We start from the raw sequence: 23,747 nt of genomic DNA, 5'->3' as shown, positions 1-23,747 counted from the left end.
GTGGCCTCAGTAGGTCCACTGTGAGGCAAAGTGGTCCTGTTGAAGCTCCAGCAACTCAATGATGCCACTTCAGTCCTTTTCAAAGCAAACCATTATCCAAAGTGAAAAAGTTTGATCTGAAATTCACTTTATGTTTCAAAGTGTACAACAGCCAATTTAAAAGTCCTTGTTTTTAATTGATTGTTGTACACTTTGAAACATAAGTGTACAACAGGTTCTGGTTATAGTCTATGAAGAGGATTGGTTCAGTCAAGACACCTTCAAATATTTTTATTTTGTTTATATAAAATGAAATATCCTATGGATATTTTAAAATAAAAATTTTAGATGAGAAAACTACTATATTCTTGTCATAAAAAATTTTGGAAAATACTGACATGTGGGGAAAATATCACTCCAAATCCTACAACACAGAGATATCCATTATAATATGCTCACATAATTCTTTCCTTTGCTTAGTCTACTTCCCCTCCCCCACCCCTATTTAAAAATTGCATCCATTTGGATATATAACAATGTATCTATAAACAGGCATGCAGTAAAATAAATTTGTTATAATACAATTGGCAATTAATTCCCATCCTTCACCCAGCCACCATTTTTATTTCATTAATCTTGCACAAGTGTGTCCCTTATATTAAACTGTATAGTTTTTGGACTCTACTCATGGCATTATGGTGGGATTTTACCACACATATTCATTTTATCTTAGTGTTGTCAATGCAGTTTGGCCCTCCCTGTTGTTTTACATACTGGAAGCCATGCTGAACTGGAAAGTATGCTCTCTTCCCCACTCCATAATGTGAACTGTTATCTGGCATCAGAACAATGCTCTAATGGCCCCAAGTCTCATACTCTTCCTTGAAATCTGCTTCTTCTGCCTCTGCCTGAATCCCCATTCTCCTCCAAGAGCCCAAAGCAAGGTAACAAGGAAGGCAATTTATGGAAGAGACACCATGCTTTTCTCTACATCCCTTCTTCTTTCTCCCCATCCACTCTGCTTCCCTCCAAGTTCCCACACACAGACCTACTTCTCTAGTTTCCTTTCTCAGTAGAAACCAACTCAGACAGGTAGATACATGTGGACTCATGCATTCATCAGACACATCCAAACACGAATTCTTGTTCAGCTCAGCCAAAGCCTAGTTAATAAGATCAATCCCTAGAAGAACAATAAGAGAATGAGCTTCATGAGTATTGATAGATTGATTGCCCCTGAGTCATTTGCTTTTTGTAGCCACATTTTAAAAACATGGCTCGTTATTCAAGAGTTGCCAGGATGTAGAAAAATCATTGCTCAATGTATGTGGCAATGACAATTGCCATTATGGTTTTTATGCCACTTTGCTTCTGTTATGTAATTTTTGTTGACACCATGTTTCAAACAAGTTACTTGCTTGCAAATGCTGAACACAAAAGCACCTACAAGTGCTTTAAATGGTCGTCAACCACAGTAAGGAATCAATCTGCACTGTGCTGTAAAGAATGCAGCTTGAGAAATGCACCTGGTGCCACCAGGCAAGAAGAGGAAGCAGAAAGAAACACATTCCTGCAAATGGAAGCTCCGAGAGGTTGGGCAAGCTACCCCTTAGGTTGCACCTAAGAATGAAGAACCAACTTGATTCTCGAATCTGAAGTCCTCAATTTACTAAATTGAGTGAAAGATTCCCCTCTAAATCTTTACATTATGATTTCCCTATGCTTCAGGCCTTAACTTTGACTTGTCAGTCAGTTAAAGTACATCAAAGTAATTCTTTCAAAAATGATTCACAGAAGTAATATCTTCTGAAATAATCCTTGAAAATGTGTTACCTTAACACATGAACTAAAATTAACTCAGTGTAAAATGTCATGGTCACAACCTTTTCCCTCAAAAAGTCTGTAGATGATTCTCCATTGGCAAAGTCAATCTGATTTTTAACGCTTTGCAGAAAGTATTAATAGAAAATACTTTCCACAGTGAGGGATTCTTTTGTTTTTATTTTCTGTTTGTTTGTTTTGTTGTTTTGCATTTGTCTCAGTTCAGTACCTACCATTTTCTTAATAACTGGTATGCAATTACCTCTATGGAGAGATCCAACTTTGTTGAGAGAAGGCTTTGATAAACCTAAAAGGTTAAAGGTTTTCGCCTCCAGGCCAGTGAACTGATGAATCTAAGCTTGAGAATATCTGTGCCTAAGAGAAGGAATGTGCTGGCTGCTGAGAGAGGAAAGGGAAGAGGTTCCCAGAGTTTTAGGTATTGGTGGCAGCACAGAAAGGGAGATTCAGGAGGTGTAAAAAGCCAGCTAGCTAGGAAGCCAATGAAAATACAATTATTAAAAACCGCACCTTTACATTAAAAAACAAACAAACAAAAAAAAACAACAGCTTGTTTAAAGGATTCTTACGGGGTTTTTTTTTGCCACCTTTATTTTACTTGTCTATGTAAGAAACGTCCAAACATGTAGAGAATTTTTATGAGTTTATTTGAGCCAAACTGACTACATATGCTGCAGAGCAAAATCTCAAATGCTCCAGAGAATAACAGTTTTTCAACTTCTTTTATGCATTTGAAATTAAAGAGGGAAATTAAGGAAGATTATGCCAAGGTGGGAGAAAGCAACGAGGGGATGGGATTATAAACAAATGTCACCCCAATAAATTTAATAAAAATTAAAAACACAAAAAGATTATGTGCTCTCTTCAGGGGTCTGAAAGGGAGCATTTCAAAATTGTGTTAGGCTGGATGCACAGAAACAATGGACTAGGTTTACTTAAGGCAAAGATAAAACTTTCACTAAAGAAGTTATATGTCTGGGGTGTGACTACCCACCATGACTTGTCCAGTTAGGAATTTATGATCAGATCACCCTGTGAGGTTACTTCCACAGAACCCCTTTTTTCATCCACATACTTCTGTTCATATATGCATTTATTTTTACCAAGCCATTTGAAAGTAAGTTGCAGACTTCATGACACTTCATAGTATGTATGCCCCTAAAAACTAGAATACATGCTTTTACATATTCACAATACTATTTTCACACCTAACAAATTCTAAAAATATATAATACTGTCTAACATACAGTTCGTATTTATTTACATTTCTCCAAATGTTCTCCTAATAAAATATTGTTTGTGTATATCTCCATACCCACATGCCCCATTCAGGATCCAATTAAAGATTACACACTGTTTTGGGTTGTCATGTCTCTGTAATTGCCTTTAACTTAAAGTATATCCTTCTTTTTTTTTTCAGGGGTGTGTGTGTGTGCTTTGGGGAGAAGTCTTTCTATTAAGCAACTGACATTTAAAAAAATAATATAGGCCAGTTGTCTTATAGAATGTCCCACAATCTGGATTTACCAGATTCAGGAATGGCTACATAATTTGTGAGGCCCGGAGCAAAACTAAAATGCAGGACCCTTTGTTCAGAAATTAGTAAGAATTTCAAACAGTGAAAACAGACCATGGGTCTCATCTAAGGATGGAGCGTATTTGACTGGACATGCCACGTGCCCATGAGGCTGGCCCTACCAGGTTTTATCCTCATTATTTGATTCCGGGTCAACATTTTTGCCCAAACCACCACATAGGTGATGTGCACCTACCATCATATCATTTCCAGGGAAACACTCAGGTTTGTTTATTGAGCTTGGGAAAGTTTTCTGGATAGTGATTTTTTGTTTTTGTTTTTATTTTCTGACTAGTTTGCTCATTTATTCTATTCTTTAGATTCCACATATAAGTGAGATCATATGATATTTATTTGTCTTTCTCTGTCTGACTTATGTCACTTAGCATAAGGTGCATCCATATCGTTGCAAATGGTAAGATTTCATTTCTTCTTTATGGCTGAGTAATATTCCATTGTATAAATGTAGATAGTGTTTTGATCAGTACTTCTTTTTTTTTGTATATAAAAATAAGCTTTTATTGTAAAAAGGAATACCTTTTTTTCTTTAGTGGGTGACATGGGGTGAGATGTAAAGATGGAAAATTTTCAGAACCATCAGACAAAGCAGGACTTTACGGAGCTAAACACACGGTATCCTTAAAAAGTTTATCTGAGCAAGATAAAGGCCTATCTATGTATTTTAAAAGTAGGGGTTATATATTTAAATTGGTGCCTATTTTGGGGTCGTTGATCAGTACTTCCATTGTAATTAGTTCAATTTCATGTTCAGCAACACATGTCATTCTTAGGTTGAATTGTAAAGTCTTTTGTGTCTCTCACCTTTACCTCCCTTTTCTTTTTTATCTTCTCCCTCTATTTCTTAGAGGGCCTCATCAACAATTCGTCCTTCAAATGACTGGCTCCATCTTCAAGTGTTGATTTCTGCTCTTAACAATTAACTTCCAATGGAAATGTCAATTCTACTATTAAATTTTTAGTTTTCTATCAACCCTTTTTTATTCTATCCTTTTCCCTATTCATCTCATGCATTTTCTTTTCAACCTGTTTTTCTTTATAAAATTTCTTCTGTTAGTAAATAGAAACTTTGTTTTCTTGTATCCTATAGAAGATGCAAAAACATTCTTAATAATTTCCTATTGGTTCCCCAACTTGGTAGTTTTTGGAAATCTAGATTTCATGATGATGTCCCTTTTTCCTCAACCTGCAATATTTTTCAAAGACTCCATGTTGCTCTGGTCCTTGTTTCTGATCACTTGTCTTTAAATTGAAAAAGCTAGAAAACAGTGTGTGTTTCTCAACAGAGAGAGTATTCATTCAGATTGTTCTTGGCACCACTCCTTCAGAACTTCCTTCTCAGACTACAGTTGTCTGGAAGATTGATAGGCACAGTTTATACTCAGTTCCCTGTATCCAGGAGATGCTCATCTAGTTTACTCAAGTAGACTGAAATAGGATCTTTTTCTAGTAAAATTTTTTGGAGTTTTGACCCTGGGTTATATTTAAATGTTAATTTCTAGCCACTTTCCAATAATTAACTGCCTAAGATTTGTCTTGTTTTTTTTTGTTTTTTGTTTTTTTTGTCTTCATTTAAAAATATCAGTAGCAGCCAAATTCATCAAATATTTATCAAATACTTTTTATTTATTCATTGTTATGTACCATTCAGGCTTACATCCTTTCTTATAAACTAAAAGAAGAGTGGGGACATTTAAAATAGAAATATTTTGCATCTACAGTCAAGGTTAAACACATCTAAGAAAGAATTGTGTATTGTTAATTGTTTTTATTTGGCATTTGTACTTCTGTCTGTAGAATGAGAGAAGATACTAAGTTATTAAGAGTGGGAGAAGAAAAGTAAATAGAGGAAGTTGGTGACAGCTACTCCATTTACACACTGATGTACCACTTAACTTAGGAGAGAGGTAGAAAAAGAAGTTTAGAGAAGTTATGAAAAAAGAACTGTCAGACAAAAAATTACATCCCTTAAACAAAGCAGGAAATGCTCTTGGCCCTTTAAGTATTCCAGAATGCCATTTCCAGTCTTTTTGGAGGTAAAAATGGGGATGAAGATGCCTATCAACAGGGTGGGAAAAGTCCATGTTTGTCATGCGTAGAAAAAAAATTAAATTAAACCACCTAATCAGTATTCAGTTGGTACAGAAATCTCTCTTAACCTCTATCTCTCCTGCTGTAGTCAACCCATTCCTGATTTACATCTCACCCTTACACCACAGTCCTAACGCCAAGACATGCTAATGGCCTTGCAATGACTGACCAATAGCAGACTCTCTTTTGTGTACCCAATTTACAAGACACCAGCAGTCTGGAAATTATAGTGGATGGCAGCTTATATAAAAGGCAGGTAAGTGAGAGGAAGAGAGGCTAGAAAGAGTACAAAGCTGTGTTATAAGTGCTCAAAACAAGCTCCACAGGCATCAAGCCCAAGCCTAGGATTTCCATCCCTTCTTTGGTTCAGGAACAATTTGAACTCAATATTCTGCTATCTAAGCAGCAAATCGTAAGCTTAAACTAGTACCAAAACAACCTAACACACTAATGGAGGAAAAGAATAGAAAATAAAAGGAAAATTAATTACAGAAGTAAATATACAGAAGAGTAGTTGGATAGTGGTCTAAAATATATACTCATTATATAAAATATATACTCAATATATAAAATACTCATTTTTTCTTCTGAGAAGTTCTTGTTTAACCTACTAAATCTTCCACCGCTAGATTTATTCCAAGACTCTAAGGCTTATTGATCAAGAGAGGAGAAAACAAAAATATTGAAAAATCAAAGAGTAACATTTGTGGCTTTTTGAGTAGACAGAAACCATAGTTTTCAAAGCCATTAAAATGTAAGATTTGATGCATCTGAGAGATAAATATATTTTCAGATATTCAAAGCTTGGCTTAGAAAACTGAAAGGCACAGATTGCAATAAAAGGACATAAAGAATATTCAAGAACGATACCTTAGAGTAAGGATGTATAATAAGGTTGAATTAGTTCCTATTCAAACAAGTGAAAAGTTTGAAGCACTGATAAGAATACACATGCAAGGGCCAGAACCGGACTCCCTCTAGGAGATGAGTTGCCTACTTGTTGGGTGGGGTGGAGTGTGGAAATATTTGGTAATAGAAACTCAAGATAGGACTAGAGCAGAAGAGATTATGTTTAAACTTTCCAGAACGTAGCCATGAACTTACGAGCCTTGAGAAGGATTTATGTATCGCACACACACCTGAGTTGTGGAGCAGCAATGACTGAGGGAAGTGTTTGGGGAGGTGAGTTTGAGGGTAGACTCACCAATTGATGCACACTAGATCAGAGTATCTTTGAGTCCCGACTGCCACTCCCCAGGGCTCAGAGGGGCCTGAGAATGAGCCAAAGAACCCAATAGAATCCAAATCTGGATGGAGAGATTGCTAAGAGTATCAGAAACAGTTGGCTTTCTACCAAAACTGTGTTCTTGTTTCCACACTGAGAGGTGACATCCCAGCTGGAGGTTGAATTTCCCAGCCTCTTTAGCATATAGGTATGACAGTATGTTTAGTTTTTGTCAATGGAGTGTAAGCAGAAGAGATTGAAAAGCAGGAGTGCTTTCCCTCTACTCTTTCCCCTTCTGGCTGCAAAAGAAGACTCCAAGGCTGTAGGGTCATGATTCCTGCATACAGTTTGAAAACCACAGTGAATTCACAAGGAGTACCTAGGATATATTAAATATTGACAGGAAATAGTAATGTCGGTTAGAAAACAACATAATGAAAAAAAAAAGTGGTATTTGGAATAGAATAGTCACCCATTATCTGCAGGGGATACTTTCTCAGACCTCCAGGGGATGCTTGAAACTGCAAATCATACCAAACTCTCTACATACTATCCTTTTTCCTATACATGTAAGAGATTAACAATAGCCAATAATAAAATAGAACAATTATAACAATATACTGTAATAAAAGTTAAGTGAATGTGGTCACTTGTTTCAGGGGATCCCTTGTTGAAGTCTTTGTATAGGCTCAGTGTTTTCTGGTGCAACATGTTGCCATTAATCAGAACACGTTTTCTGTTCGTGTCTTCCACCCACATATTTAATGTCTTTCCATCTAACTAAGCACTTATCATACACTGTGGCTGTAACTTTTGAGTTGGAGGTGCAACAGCAAAACTAGCACAAAGTTCTTTTTCACTCTTCATAATTTCACCGACAGAAGATTCGTTCCTACCATACATCTTAGCAACCTCAGCATACGATTTTTTTTTCTTTCCTTATTAAATTGAGAACTTTCACCTTTTCACTTAAAGGAAACACTTTACGGCTTCTGTTTGGCAAAGTCGAATTGCCAGTATCACTACTCGAGTGCTTTGGGGCCATTATTAAATAAAATAAGGGTGACTTGAACAAAAGTATCGCAATACTGTGACAGTCGATCTGACAATCAAGACATCTACTGGGTGACTTAACGGACAGGGAGCCTACTTAGTGTGGAAACGCTGAACAAAGTGATGATTCATGCCCCAGACAGGACGGAGCAGGAAGTCATGAAATTCTATCACACTACTCGGAATGGCACACGATTTAAAACGAGAATTGTTTATTTCTGGAATTTTCCATGTGATATTTTTGGGCCACAGTTGACCACAGGTAACTGAAACCATGGAAAGTGAAATCGCAGATAAAAGGGGACTACTGTACTGTACATTTTTGAGGAAAACAGAGTACTGAGCAAATTACTATAATTAAATTGTTTTTGGCTCTGTCAACTTAATTAAAGGAACTATGAATTATTTATTTTGGCCTGCAGCCCCAAGGATGTATTATTGAGACTGTAACGGTGCTATGAACCAAGAAAGTTTGGGAACCTCTGCCTTAGGAAATAGTGGAACCACAAAATGAAAGGAGGCTGGGTTCCAAAATTTCTACATGCCAGAAAGCCACCTATCAATTAAGAACTCCCACAATGAACTGGTATATGAGCCAGAAATAAATTTCTGTTGCATTAACCCACTGAACTTTTGGAGTTTATTTGTCATAGCAGCTAGTGAGGACTTATAAGAACTTTACTATCATAACTTGCGGCCCGACATTTGGATTATTGTAGCTTGAGCTCAGAAGTTATTTACAAGGCATAATTTTGCCCTGGTGGGCTCCAAAACCACCTTCAGAGCAATCAGCCCCCCTGTGTTGATTGTACTGTTTGATAAATAATACCCACTGGGCAGTTGATAAGCAATACCCCCTGTACTAGAACTGCTCCACCAAAAACCGTTGTTCTGTGGTAGGACATTGATAAAGGCTTAATCACATATTACCCATTGTTCTTACCATTGAAAGTTCAGTTGCCCCCACCAATCAGAAAATGAATGATGCAAGTTTATAACCTTGTTTCCCTAGCAACCCTCCTCCTTTTAAAAACCATGTTCTTCCCCATCCCACCTCTGAGTGTATTTTCAAGTCAGCAAGGGCTACATTTTCTGATTTGCAAAGCATATATGAATAAAACTCTTGTAATTTCTTTTGGAGATTTTGCTAATTTAGTTAGCATTACCCTAACTAAGACAAAGAGCTTGCAGGAATCTAGACCTGAGGCCAAGAGCTGCAGGTGTCAACAGTAGATTTCTGCACACTACCATGATGACCAGAAGAGATAGTGGAGGCCAAAGCCAAGAGGGTGACACAGAATAGATGTCCCTTGTCCAATACCAGGTCAATGCATAAGCCCTCTGAAACTGCGATTAACCTCAAGGAAAAGAGGAAAAGTAAGGAGGAAGCAAAGGATGCTAAGGATTTAGCCCAAATGAGACTGAGTAACCTTAAAATTTTTACTATCAGTGGAGAAGTGTTTGAATGCTAATTACACCTTTTGGAAAAGAAACAAATTTACATGCTATATATTTCATTCTGGAACTGTAAAATTTTTTAATTTACTATATATGTTACAGTAAGGAAAGATAGAGGCTACTGTCTCTGTTTCTACAACTGGTCACGTGGCTATAGATATGCATGACTTTTCTTCTCCCCGTTCTTTCCATGTTCCCCTTGCTTTGGGGCCAGCATTTCAGCTTGTCGGGGTTCTTTGCCCCTTGGGGTGTGGAGCCTGAGTCCCTGTGGTGCTGCCTAGGTGAGGTGACATCACTTTTGTTAACCATTTAAAGAACACGTTGATACAAGGGACTCCTCTGAGCTCCTTCTACTGCTCCTTTTTCCAGCTGGAGCAGTGTTGATTCCATTCCATCATTCTAACTGACACTATAATCCTATTCTTGCCCATTATTTTTTTTCAGAGGAACCCAATAAAGACCAGGCAGCAATTTCAGACTCCAATTCAGTGAAATTATTATTGTGTCTCTTGATGGAAACATACCTTCTCCCTTGATCACTGAAACTTCTAAACCAGTGGAATCCTGATTCATGAAAAATTGGTACGAGGAAGAGGGTAGTGGATGGTAAGCAGCCCCAAACCACACATGTCTATTACAGAAGTAATAAAAATATTTCACAGTCAACATCTTCTTTGGTCCTCCGCCCCTCAGCTTTGGTATAAGTTTTGTTGCTCATTTCTGTCCCAGATATACAAACCGTGCACAATTTAAAGAAGGCAAGTTTTATCACCATCTAATTCAGTGATTCCAACGGAGGGTAATTTTGCCCCCTAGGGGAATATCTGGCAATGTCTGAAGATGTTATCAATAATAGTCACAACTTGGGGGGCAAGAGTCATATGGGTATCCAGAGGACCAAGGCCAGGGGATGCATAGGACAGCGACCCCCCCCACCCCCCACCCCCGGCCAATAACAAAGAATTGTATGAGCCAAAATGTCACAATGCTGAGGTTGAGAAACCCTGATCCAGTGAATTTGTTTATATGTATGATTTGCTTCCCCCACTAGAATGCTAGCTCTGTGAGGACGACGACTTTGTCCATCTTGTTTACTGCTCTATGCCTGGAACATGGACGTCAACGAATATTTGATGACTAAATAATAGATGAATCAGTGTCTTGTAGCTCGCACCAGGCATTTTTATCTATATAATCTAATCTGAACTGTTGGCTCCTGGGATTGGAAGGGTTAATAAGGTGAAAGAGGGTGGTAGAGGGTAGCATGATTAAAATATTCAGGGTGCAACAACTTCCTTGGATGGCCTAACATATTTCTCTTCCCAACATAGCACAACTGAAATGTTCATAATTTTCCTTCACTTTTATTTTCTAACTTGAAGAAAAATGTGGTTCTTACAGTGTCCTTAATTCCTTCCTTCATTAAATAATATTATCATCCAGGTACTATGATATGTGCTGTCATCAACCAAAAATTATGACTCAGGATTTGTGTTTCACAATTTGCAGAGATTTGATGTAATTGTTCTGTGTCTTTTCTAACAATTATATTTCCCGCCCTAGGATAGATAACTCTTGTCCCCCTTTCCCTTCTCTCCTTAACTCTTCAGTTAAGCTTAGAAGAAAGACTAAGAGAGAAGAATGGGTGCCTAGGCCCCCAGCTGTGTGGTGGCTTGTCTGGTCCTGGGTTCCCTTACCGTACCTTCAGCATAGTTCTATTACAGCACTAACGACAAGTTCTGAGTACCTGTGTATTTATATGGCTTTGTCCCTTCTCGTCTGTGGTAGGGCATGCTGTTCATAAAATCACTGGTACCTGGCCCACAAGATGAGCTCCATAAATGCTTATTGAATGAATAAAATGCCTTTTGCCTACTTCACAATGTCACCCAGGGCACCCTCTGCCAACTTCACAATGTCACCCAAGGCATAATTTTGCCTACTTCACAATGTCACTTTCAACTGACCCTGTACAGAAATGGGGACTTCATGGAGGCTCAGGGATATATGTAGTTTCAGCCCTGTCTGAATCACTTTCCAGTGGAGGCTCCAGCCAATGAAGACAAAAGTAAGGAATCAAAAGTCCTGAGCTGCAGCAAATGGATTTAGGTTAGATAGCCTGGGATGGAGGGGCACTAAACCCTGAGAGATAATGGACCTGTGAAGACCTCTCCAGAATGACAAAGAATCAGAGCTGTGTGTAGTCAGGGGCATGCATTTTCCCATTGCTCAGGGTGCCCCATCCCCACCGCTACAGAGGAATGGCCGGCTCTGGAGTCAAAGACTAGTGGTGTTGGTGTGAACTGATTTGTTACAACCTTGGGCTGCAAAACTGCCGGAAGTGTGCAGAGAAAGTGGCGCGTAACCTCGGCAGATCCCAGAAGTGCAGCTAGGAAACTTTCCCAGCCCTGCCCACAGGGCGCTAGAGGATCAGAAAGGACCCGCCTTTCCCAGACTGGGGCCCAGCAGGGCGAAGGTTGTTCCCAAGGCCACGTGAGGCTTCCTCGCCACCAAAAGCCCCAAATAAGCAGGGCTAATGCAAGAGGAAAGTTAAGGACGCCTCAAGCTCTGAGACGAGACGTCCTGCTGCCAGCACAAGAGCCGGTCTTCCAACAGCTGCCACCGCCGGCCGGCCACCGCGGACGCCTGGTCCAGCTGAGCCGAGGTCACGGCCGCAGAGCGATGATCGGTCGCAGCCTGGACGGGCGCCGCCTCAGGCTGCCCGCGCCGTCGGCCCCGCGGCTCCCGCCGGAGTTGCTGCTGCTGCTGCTCTTGGCAGCTGCCGTGCCGCGGAGCCTGGCAGGTGAGCAGAGCGCGCCCGGTGCAAAGGCCCCTCGCCGTCCGCCCTCCCGCCCGCGCCCGCTGCGCCTGCAGCCGCTCGGTGCGCTCCCACCGAGCCCCGGGTCCCGCCAAGTTTACTTTCAGAGGGTGTCGGGCTTCTGGGTGGGCGCTAAGGAACGCGCTTCTGCGAGTGGATTGGCCAGGCTCGCTCCAGCCCTGCTGTGGCTCGGGCACAGCCCCTGAGAAGGCATGGTTGTGCTCCTGAGAACTTAAAAAGTGTTGGCCACAATTCTTAGCAGGCAAATTGGTTCGCTCATGCACGATTCGGCTTGCTGAGCCTCGGCTGGTCCTCAAAGCGCCAGCCAAAGGACATCTAAATATATTTACTCACATCATAGGGAGGTATAATTCTGAGTTGCATTTTTTCCCCTTAACTGTCAATGACTGGCTTAAAATGATAAGAAGTGCAGACTGGTATTGTCAGCTTGATATGTGCCAGGCAGTGTGCTAAAGGGAGTTGTACTTTTTCATACAATGCTCATTATAATTCTAAATAGGATTATTATCCCCATCTACAGATGAGAAAATTTTAAATTGAGAGAAATCCAATAATTTACATAAAGATACACAACAGATGAAGGCAGAGCTGAAATGCTTAAAGGGCATTTACTTAACTACTCTCCTTGTAGTAAAATAAGTTTTATCCCCTACAGATATTGACACTTAATCTATATCCTTTGGGGGGGGGAACCCTTGAATTTGTCACTCTCCTTCCCAATGAATGAAATCAACATTAACTAAAGAAACTTGAAAGACGTCAAAAGTAATATTAAGATAGGACTAAATTTGTTTTCTTTCATAATCCATTTCCTGTTCTGACCTTGTGTAAAAATAGGGTGGAGTTAAGGCGAGCATACCCCTTCCAAGATAAGTGCACCGATTCTTGTTACACCACCTTCCATCAAGTATGTGTAGTTACCAGATTTCAAGACCTTTGCTTCCACAACTCCCCCACTTACTACTATTAAATTCTTCCAGTCTCTTACCCTGCCTTGGCTTCTCGCATCAGAAGTGATGCACCCCCAGGCTCCTGACTCTCGATTTACCTGCACATTCTGTTTCTTGCTTGGACTATGGAGATGGCATTGGTGCCACATTTTAGCCCAGGGAGACTGCTCATTCAGACTTACCTGGGACAGGCTAGAGTGCCCCAGAAATAGGAAGGGCTTTTGTATCTGGAATGTCCGCTGAAACTCTTCTCCTTTTCAGGTTCTTCTTTTGGATTTTGGGGATTGTTTTAAATGTACCTGTAGATGGAGGGGGTAGCTTGAGCAGTAAGGAGGAGACATTGTTTTTCTGAAGATGGGACACTGTTTATTCAAGAAGCTACACTATTACCTGGCAAGAAACTGCTTCTTAAACTGAGTTCGCTCAATAAATAAACAAGCAGACTCCATGCCAGGTGGGTTGGGAGCCAAGGCAGAGAGTGAGGGCATTTCTGCTACAAGGGATCCTGACAGCACTGTGCCCAGCAATCCAGAAAGACTTCTTATCATGGCGTCCGCGGACAGCTGGTAATGCCCATGCTGACTGTTTCAAAAGATGTGATCTCTGTTTCCTTTGTTCCACCCATATTAACCTGTTTTCCAGTACAACTTTTGGCACTTTGTCTTAGCCTTCTACCAACAACTGAGACTGCCAACAACTGAAGGCAACTGAAGGGTGTTGGCCATTGCTTGCTTTTCATGTTTTCTCTTAAGTGCCCAGCTCAGAGAATTTAGCGAGTAACCAAAAACACTACATGCCCCTGGAGTGAATTTTATATCCACTAATGTGCACCTATTTATTCATAAACAACTTTTTAAATTTTTTTAAAACTTTTTTTATTGGGGAATATTGGGGAACAGTGTTTCTCAAGGGCCCATCAGCTCCCAGTCATTCATTGTCCCTCAATTTAGTTATGAAGGGCACAGCCCACAGGCCCATATGGGAATCAAACTGGCAACCCTGTCATCCAGAGCTCACACTTTAAACAACTGAGCCATCCGGCCACCCGACTTCTTTAATTTTTAAAGATTATTTTGTCCTTTCATTATTCTAAAAATTGACAAACAGTTGCACGTTCCTCCTCGCCATAGCTTTCAAACTATTAAAGACTTCAGACATATAATAGCATTGCCTTTATCTTTCCAGACTGAAAAACCCCGTATATTTGTTTTAGGATGTCTTGTATAATTTTCCTAAGCCGTATGTATAGTAAAGTCACGTTGTCAGTAGGAAAAGGGATGGGTTGATTGCCAAGAGACTCATAAGATGGCATAAACCTTAGTAAAACTGGTTCCAAATCCGGACTTCAGACTTGCAGGGCTAGACTCCAGAAATTCATTCTTTCCAGTGCTTCAGAGCTGATCAGATACAAGGAAGTTGATTCGCCCTGATAAACACACAAGTCTATTCACCAAAATACCAATTGTTAATTTTTAGCAGACTAAATATTTGTGTAGCCTGCTCCAGGCATGTTCTTGTAATCAAACTACATGGGATAGATAACATGAGGGATTCTCAGGATGGAGGTCTGATTCATCTGCTTCTCAGTGGGACTGGACACCAATCAGCCTATGGGTGGGTACTCCTCCATGATAGTGCTCGCCTGGCACAGCTAGCACCTGACTCTGGGACACTGTCTTTTCTGGGATTCTATGGTTCACCAGTGCCCACTTGAGACTAATGATTGCCTCTCTAGATAGGCTAGTACCTTTATGTGGTTGTCGAGGAATTTACTGTCTTGGGAATCATTCAGTCTCCTCAAGGTGACTTAGCAGATCTTTGGTTGAGGCCAGTCACAAACAATGGACCCTTTAACTCTGAGGGCATTCTTATTTCAAAATTCACTTGAAGTGCTCCATATGTTCATTCTGTGGCTGTTCTTCATTTTTGGAAGTATAGTCTTAGAGAGGTGGTATGGAATTCCAGAAACAAACTGTGGAGCCAGACTTCCTGTATTTGAATCCTAGCTCCAATGTTTACTATGTAACCTTCAGTAACTTATCTAATCTCTCTGTGCCTCAATTTCCTCATCTGTAAAATGGGTATTATAATAGTATCTAGCTCATAAAGTGGTTGTGAGAAACAGTGCCTGGCAAACAGTAGCGGCTATATACAGTCATGCCCTGCATAAAATTTCGGTCAATGGTGAACCACATATACAATGGTGATCTCATACATTGTAATGGAGCTGAAAAACTATTGCCTAGTGATAGAATAGCCATCATAACCTCATAGCACAACCCATTACACAGATATTTACTATTATGTTACAATTGCCTACAATATTCAGTACTATAATATGCTATACAGGTTTGTAGCCTAGAAGCTATAGAGGAACATGATTTGTCAACCAAAAATGTCTGTTTGGCATAAGGATTATTTTAGGCTGGTTAATTTTAAGGAACAGCAGACATGGGAGAAGCTCTGAAAACCAAGTAGAAGTTAACTTTTCCAAAAGCCATTTTTATTTGTAAGAGAAATCTCCATTTGTAGGAGTGTCTCCCTTACTGTCCCAGGAAGAGGCGGATGACCTTATCTCCCGAAACTCTTATCAGTGTGGAAGGCAACAACTTAAATCTGCATTATGACCTTACTCGTTTCTTGTACTTTTCCTGGTAACGTTTCATAACTGACTCTCCTACCCTCAACATCTTTTGTCTTCAGCTGAAGATGGTATTTAAGGTGGCTTCAGCCATTTTGGTGAGTTACTCAGTTTTCCTGGATCTCTCCCATGTATAGAGGAGGCACACATGTTATTAGACTTTTATTTGTTTTTCTCCTGTTTTCTCCTGACTTTATTTCTGGGATGTCTCAGTCAAAAACCCAGAAGGGTAGAGGGAAAAATTATTTTTTCTACCCTACAGAGCAATAGGCTATCGTACTGTTTACTGGCCAAATAATTCTCCAAGTAACCCACCAAAAGAATGGTTTATTCAGGAAAAGAAACAAAGCCACCAAGGAGTGTGTGTTCGCATACTTGTCAGCATACTTGCCAGCCAATGTCCCAACCAGACGCCCACATGGAAAAAGCCCTGAGACCAACATGGCTTCCCCCTTTATTTGCATCCCTTCCTGGGAAGTTACCACAAAGTTCAACAGGAAGTCAGGACTAGAGAGTTAACAAGGGGCCCAGCTCCACCCATAGTCCTTCCAGCTCTATGGTTAAGCATCTTAAGATATCAGTTCACTTTTATCAGCACATAGCCTAGCAGTGTAGTAGGCTATATATACCATCTAGGTTATGTAAGTGCACTCTATGATGTTGGCAAAATAATGAATCACTTAACGATGGAATGTTTCCCCATCGTTAAATGGTGCATGACTGTAATTGAGTGGCTGTTGTAATTGAGTGGCTGTTGGCCATTGGAGTTGCTTTTCTCTGAAAAGGCATCATGGAGCTCTTGATAAGGTAACCAGGATTGCAAATGATCATGTATGTGCTGTGAAGTAATAACTTCTTATACAAGTAGGGTTTGTTGTACAAGCCTGGTTTTCCTTAATCATGGCTCAACATTTAGGGGATTTGGGATACACATATTAAGCAGCTGTTTCAGAAAACAGTGAGCAGTGTCCTTGGTCGCTTTCCTGGGTTATAGCTGTGACTGAAATCACCTTGATTACTTTTTCCTAAGTGAAATTTTATTAACCATGGCTGCTTTAGAACTTCCCAACTCTTTTCTGTCTTTCTGAGCTTTGCTAAGTCTTCCTGCAGCTCATCCCATTGTTGTGGTGTTTCAGACCCAAAAGAAGCCAGTGCTCTCTGTAAACTAGAACATTTTCCTGTGCTTTCCCTGTATCAGGTTGTTTATTACAATGTTTTACAGTATAAGTTCCAGAATAACTTCTGGGAGAAGTGCCCATTTATCTCTACTATTAAACTTTGTTTCCTGGTCCTTCTGGAAATGTGATTCTGATAGCAAAGATAAAAAATTTTCTCCAGAAGAAAATTAAAAAGAAAACTGAGATAGAACATTAAAAAAGCTTTTTCATGGTTATTTATTTTTCATAATATATGAACTATGAATCACATGAACTTCATCTTGGAACTTTGTTCTAACATACAGAACAGAAATTTTTGCTTTCATGCTTCTTTAGACATTATTTTTACTTTTGTCACCTGTTATCTTTTGTTTTGTTGGATTCCAAATTACGTATAACGCATAACCTGTTGAGCTATTATAGCAAATGAGGTAGTGGCACCAATAATGGAATGAATCTCAAAGGATTTATTTTGTTCAATATTTTAACTTTTTTTTTTAATGCATTTAAGCTTTTTTTTTTTTAAATGGAGTAGGTTCCAGTCGCTCCTAACTTATATTTCACAATCTTTTGAAAGTTAACTTTAAATTGTGGCTCAAAAATATATTAATAATGTTATTATGTAGTGTACTGCTGCAAAACAGGAATTTACTCAATGCGGTAAAAAATGAAACTAATAAGAAGTAGTGAAACTATGAGGAGACTTTACCAAAACTTGAAATTCTGTGAAAGTACAAACAACAGATATCATATTATAATCTTCCAGTGGCAAATTGTGAAAGTTTCTTGATTGAAAGGTACAGGCTTGTTCTGAAAATTGTTAGTTAGCCTTGCAAATGCAGTGACAATTCCAACATGAGTTAGTATAGAGTCATTCAAACCAGCATTTGCAAACCTAAGATACCAAAATTTGAATTCACAATTAGAAATCAATGATTAATATACTATAGACTTGATACAAATCAGCCTCTAAGTGTGACCTTCCGCTAGTGGGAAAATTTGGGATTTAGGCAGCCACATTAATGAATTATGAATCAATAAAGCATTGTGTTAGGCCCAAGGGAGTCAATACAATGGCTACTTCTCCTGATTCTCAAGGAGCTTGTGATTAAATTTATTGGACCAAATACATACAAACACACATAGCTAAAGAGAAATCTAGATGAGGAGGGAACTAAGAGAGCCAAATCAGAATGGGGCAAAGTTGACTATCCGTTGGTAGGACTTTTGGCAAGCACTCTGAATTAAGGTGGCAGTAAAGAATAGATTGGTTTCCAGGGGATAAAGGAAAGGGATCATTCCAGATTCAAGAAAGTCCTCAGCATTGTTCTGCACGAATGTTTTGTTGCTTAGAAGCTACTTTTAATAAGCTATCTCCCTTTCTATATACCTAATGTATCAGGCACGTTACACATCCCACCTCACATTCTTTCACCTGCTTTTTATTCTAGCTTCATGCAGGTATAACCTGGGGCACCTTAACTCAGCCACATTGCAGGAATACCTTGCTTTCTGACTCAGAGCTTCTCTGAAATCATAACCATTTAGTACTGGAGCACATGCAAACCTAGGAGTGAGGGATTCAAAACGTTGTAGGACAGCCTTTGACCTCTGCAGAGTGGGAGCGTGTTGATGAATACTCCCTCTTCTATCCTCGGGATGGGGTCTTCAGAGGCTTATTCTGCACACCTCCTCGGACCATCTCAGAATGAATGCACCCTTTAATTAGCTTTCCCTCCTTTGTTTCACTTTCCCAGTTCCCCATTCCTGTTCACTGGGAGCACTTCCCAAAATAATCCTCCTTTTAGCAAGAGCCCCAGGTTCCGACTTCTGTTAGGAGTGAGAACTGAAACACCTACTTATAATTTTGTTGCACGGAGGCTGTTTATTCATGAATCAGTTATTTTTTTTTAGTGACTCTTATAATCAAAGCAAATCAAAAACTAGATATTAATTTATTGAGAACCCTTTCAAAGAAGGGAAGTGCAATGTCAAGGTACACACAGAGAGAGATCCTGAGAGACTGTGTATGCTCAGTGGACCTAAAAGAAAAAAGCAATCTAAGGATCAGAGTAAGTGAACTATTAGCTAAATTCAATCTGAATAGAGTAAGTTGCAATCTTAATTTTGTAATGTTTTCTCTCACATATTCTGCTTCTGCTCTTTCATGTTTCTTTCTGTCTCTAACTTACTGAATATATTAGCCAAAATTGTATTGCTCAGGGTTGAAAACCACTTACTGTTTCATAAATGAGGTATTAGGAAAATTAGGTTCCAAATATGGGAGAGAGTGATTTAGGTCACTCTATGACTATTTTACAAATTCTAAGACAGGGTTAGGAATTTTTTCAACTGAAAACAATTAACACATAGAAAATATTAGAATATACAAGTAAATACAATTAATTTTAAAAGATTGGATTTCTTCCATCTTAAGTTTATAGAAGAAAAAAACTCTGTTTTTATAAAGTAACATTCTCATTTACCCAACAAATATTTATCATGTGCATTGCTTTTGAGAGTGTTGCTGTTAAAAATATTTAAATGCTATTTTTCATTTTCACAACTCAGAGAAAATATCAACACATGGCACTTGCCCCTTGGGCATCTGAACCATCCTCTAGGCTACTACCTGAGCTTGAGGACATAATTGACTTGAGTGAGTTATTTTAGACTAACTTCTGTGAATGTTCTGATAAATGTCACTTTCATTTCAAGAACACCCACAATTAAACTAGATTCATCACAGAAACGTTCTTGTGCTGGGTACAGTGATCCCAGAATATGCTGTGGTAAGTAGAAAAGATCCCTGCCTTCACAGAATTTGTATAAAGCTAGGTTAGGATTAGAATTATAAAATATTTTTCTACCTTTTCACTATTATGCTTTTCACACCATCTGCCTCCCAACATTGAGATAAAAAAAAAAAAATTAGAATGGCTTAAAAGCTATTAAAGGATTTAAAAAAAAAATAGCGTGGTACAAAAAACAACAACAACAAAAAAGAAAAAGATGATATGTGGAGAAAACATTGAGGAATGTAGAAAATCAATTAGGGGTGGATCAAGAAACTCAGATTTTGGCTTAATTTTCAAAACCTGCTAAATTGGTCAGCTTGTTAGCAGTAAATTTTTATTGAATTCTCTTGATGATTGGGTAAAGATTTTTTATGCACAGAGGACACTAGTGTCAGAAAAGCACAGATTTGCAGAAGTTTATTATCTGTGGTCAGGAAATAAGGTAGTAACAGGAACAGTAAAAATATAGCCCTTGCGTGTTTAGATTGAGAGCAAGCCAAGTTTATAGGAAAAGGGGCTCCTGGAATGGAAAAGGAAAGCCAGGATGCTGGATGAGAAATGCCAACATTTTGGAGAAGGAACAAAGCTGAAATCATGCTATGTGGATAGAACTGAAAAAGGGACTGACAAGTCTTACCATCCCGCTTTCTTTTACAGTTCCTGTTTATGACCTCACCCCTGCCGTAGCACTTGTGCTGCAGCTTTTTAGTCAGCCATGCTTTCTCATTTCCCTACAAGACTCATGGGAGGTGAGGGTGGAAGAGGACATGTGAGAAAGGTTGGGGAAGGGCAAAGGTCATGGCTTTTGTGATCCAAAATCAATTTGGAGAACATATGTATTTATTGTACTAGGGAAGAAAAGAAAGGAAGTTTCTATGGATACTGTCCTCAACTGTCAAATTGCGGCCAGTTGGTTTTATTAACAATTAGACTATTGTTAGTCATCAGGAGTCTGTTGACAAAGTATTCTGCACCTACCTATATAACAATCAATGTTATTACTTCCACTTCACCATTTTTAAAGGAAGTCCTCCATTATGGTCATGATGCTTGAGGGTTAAGATTATACTTTTAGTACTTTATTTGATAGATAATCTTTGCATCAAAAAAAATAAAATGTTGAGTCAGTTTTGAATGTGGACAACAGATAACCCTATATAAATATTTAACCTGAGCTAGAATTTCTAGTATCTTAACCACTAGAAACTCAGTATGTCCAAAACTTAACTCACATTCTTTCCCAGACCTGTTCCCTACCTCCCTATCTGCTCCCTCTCTGTGAGTGATACAACATTCATCTGCTGAGTCTCACCCTAGAAACTGAGAGTCATTTTGACCTCCTCCCATCTCTTTGATGACCTGAATGTTAAGTTTGTTTTTAACCTGAGCAGCTGTGCCATGGTTTCTGAGGGAGAGAAACAAATGTATTATATACTGTTTCCTTTCTCCATTTCTTTTTTCTGTTTTTTGTCTCTCTTCCTAAGTCCCCCTTCCTTTCACAAATATTTATTGAGTATCTGTTATGGGCTAGGCTCTATACCTAATGATGAGGAAACATTCTTTGGCCTCAGAATTTCATAGGCTAGGAGCAGGGGCAGACATGTAAATTACAGTACAAAGCAGTAAGACCTAAAGAAGATGTACATACAAGGTACATTGAGCTTGTAGAGGAAGTCAGCTGCTTCAAAAGGGGTGCTGTTTCCTGAGTTTTAAACAGCAATTTTGAGATTGGTAGGTGATTAACAAGAAAGAAACTCTCAGGCAGAGGAAGCCAAATATGCAAAGTCTGAGGGATTGGACCAGCTCATGGCAGGTTGGAGAGCAGTATGTAATGGTTTCCAGATCACAAAGTGCATGGGTTTGTGGATGAAGCTGGAGAGGGGGGCAGAAACCTGATCATGAAAGCTGATAGTATAAACTGAAAAATTTTATTTCTAGGAAATAGAATCCATTGAAGATTTTTGGTAGTCAAGTAAAGAAATCAGTCTTGCATTTTTGAAAGGTCACTCAGGCAAAGCTTGAAGAATAGATTAAAGGTCAGAGCGACTTTGAAAAAGACCCGTAAAGCTAAGGTTAGCTGTGATATCCAAAGTAGCATAGAAATGCAGAGGTAAAGAGGTAGAGACTGATGGGAGAGATATGAAGGTTTTGCTTAAATATGAGTTATGCGAGGGAGAGAGAGGGGGGGAGAGAAAGAGAAGGCCTGCATGGACTTGGGTTTCTGTCTGAAAGATCACAGAGATAGCAGAAGATGGAGGATGGGTTGGGAGAGAATATGAGTTTTGTTTTTTAATTTCTAATGTTTATAGAATCACCCAGATGTTGTTATCAAATGTGTTGTTAGGTCTACAAGATAAAGAGGAACCCCTGGGGAGAATGAGGAAAAAGACAGGCAAAGGAGGGGCAGATTCAGAAGAGAGTGTTGTCCCAAATGCATGGGAGGAAACAGTTTTAAGAATAAGTGGTCACCAAAAAAAACAAGAAACAACAAGTGTTGGTGAGAATGTGGAAAAAAAGGAAAACTTGTGCACTGTTGGTAGGATTGTAAACTGGCAGGATCCTCTAAAAAAACAGTCTGGAAAAATAAAAAAATAAAGACAGAACTGTGATTTACCAATTTCAGCTCTGGGCATTTGACCTAAGAAAACAAAAACACTAATTTGAAAAGATATATGCACCCCTATGTTCATTGCAGCATTATTTACAATAGCCATTATATGGAAGCAACCTAGGTGTCCACTGACAGATAAAGAAGATGTGGGGTGTGTGTGTATGTGTGTGTGTGTGTGTGTGTGTGTGTGTAACACAATAGAATATTACTCAGTCATAAAAAAAAACGAAATATTGCCATTTGAAACTTGGATGGACCTAGAGGGTATTATGCTAAGTGAAATAAGTCAGAGAAAGACAAATACTGTATCATCTCATTTTTATGTGGAATCTCAAAAATTAAACAAATCAACAAACAAAACAGACTCACAGATACAGAAAACAAACTGATAGTTGTCAGAGGTTTGGTCAGTGGGGGGTGGGCAAAAAAGTGAAGGGGATTAAGAGGTACAAACTTATTGTTGTAACATAAATACGTCATTAGGATGTAATATACGGTATAAGGAGTACAGTTGCTATCATAATAACTTTGTATGTTAACAGATGGTTACTAGACTGCTCATGGTAGTCACTTCGTAAAGTATATAAATGTCCGATCACTATGTTGTACACCTGAAACTAATATAATATTGTATGTCAACTACACTTTAATAATTAAAAAGAGCTTTATATTCCACCACCCCCAAAAAAAAAAGACTAAGTGGTCAAACACTTTCAGATGTTCACGTGAAATTGGGATTCAAGGATGTCATTAGCGACCCAGCCAGAGCAGCGCTGGAAGCATGGTGGAGATAGATGCCAGCCTGCCACTAAGTGATGAAAATGAGGAAGGGGAGCGGATGAGGTCTGGGACCGTGCCAGTCATTGTGACAGCTCTCTCACCAGCACCTTGGATAATCCCTAACACAGCGTGCTCTATAAAAATTGTAATAATTTTATGATGGGAATGAGAGGTTCCAGTAGTAGCCAAATCTGCTCACAGGATCCAGAAAAGAGAGATGCTGTAGTTGTTTTACTTTTAGTTGTGAAACAGTGGAACGTATGAATTCACTAAAGAGGAAAGAGCCAGTGCAGAGAGAGAGCTTTAGCGTACAGGATCAAGAAGATATAGGATGGAACCAAATTCCTAACAAAAGTGAGAGGGGTGGGATCCAGAGCATGGGTAGAGGGATTGAGGTGAACAAGAAGGGAGGCCTGGGTACAGGATTTGTGAGGATGAATTCACAAAGTTATCAAGAACTTGACGGCGTCACAGGCGACAGTTTCTATTTTATCTGCAAAATAGGACTCTAATGTCACATGTGAAGAATTAAGCAGGAGAGATAGGCTAAGGAGCCAGAGAATATGGATGCTTTGGCTCAACTGCTGAAAGAAATGGAAGGCGTTGCTGACCAGGGACGTGAACCCTATCTTTGGCTGAATGAAGAAATGGGCAGGGTCTCCAGCTCTGGCCTTGCCCAGAATCCCATCTCTAAGGATGGAGCTCTTAGACCCACCTCTGTGATGCTCTAAC

At 39.3% G+C, this 23,747-nt stretch overlaps 1 protein-coding gene across 1 annotated transcript in view; it reads left to right on the top strand.

Moving 5' to 3' along the window:
• The first annotated feature begins 11,546 nt into the window (after positions 1 to 11,546).
• PLBD1 (phospholipase B domain containing 1) overlaps positions 11,547 to 23,747 on the top strand; it is a 56,326-nt gene continuing 44,125 nt past the window's right edge. The window contains exon 1 of the mRNA XM_019744731.3: positions 11,547 to 12,042. Within this exon, the coding sequence (XP_019600290.2) occupies positions 11,922 to 12,042 (121 nt within the window). The 5' untranslated portion in view covers positions 11,547 to 11,921. The remainder of the gene's footprint in view (positions 12,043 to 23,747) is intronic.

This window comes from Rhinolophus sinicus, chromosome 1 (genome assembly GCF_057876585.1).
Source record: "Rhinolophus sinicus isolate RSI-liver-muscle chromosome 1, RSI-T2T, whole genome shotgun sequence".
NCBI classification, from domain to species: Eukaryota; Metazoa; Chordata; class Mammalia; order Chiroptera; family Rhinolophidae; genus Rhinolophus; species Rhinolophus sinicus.
Note: the sequence above shows the minus strand (reverse complement) of the source record. Positions and strands in the feature narration are given on the sequence as shown.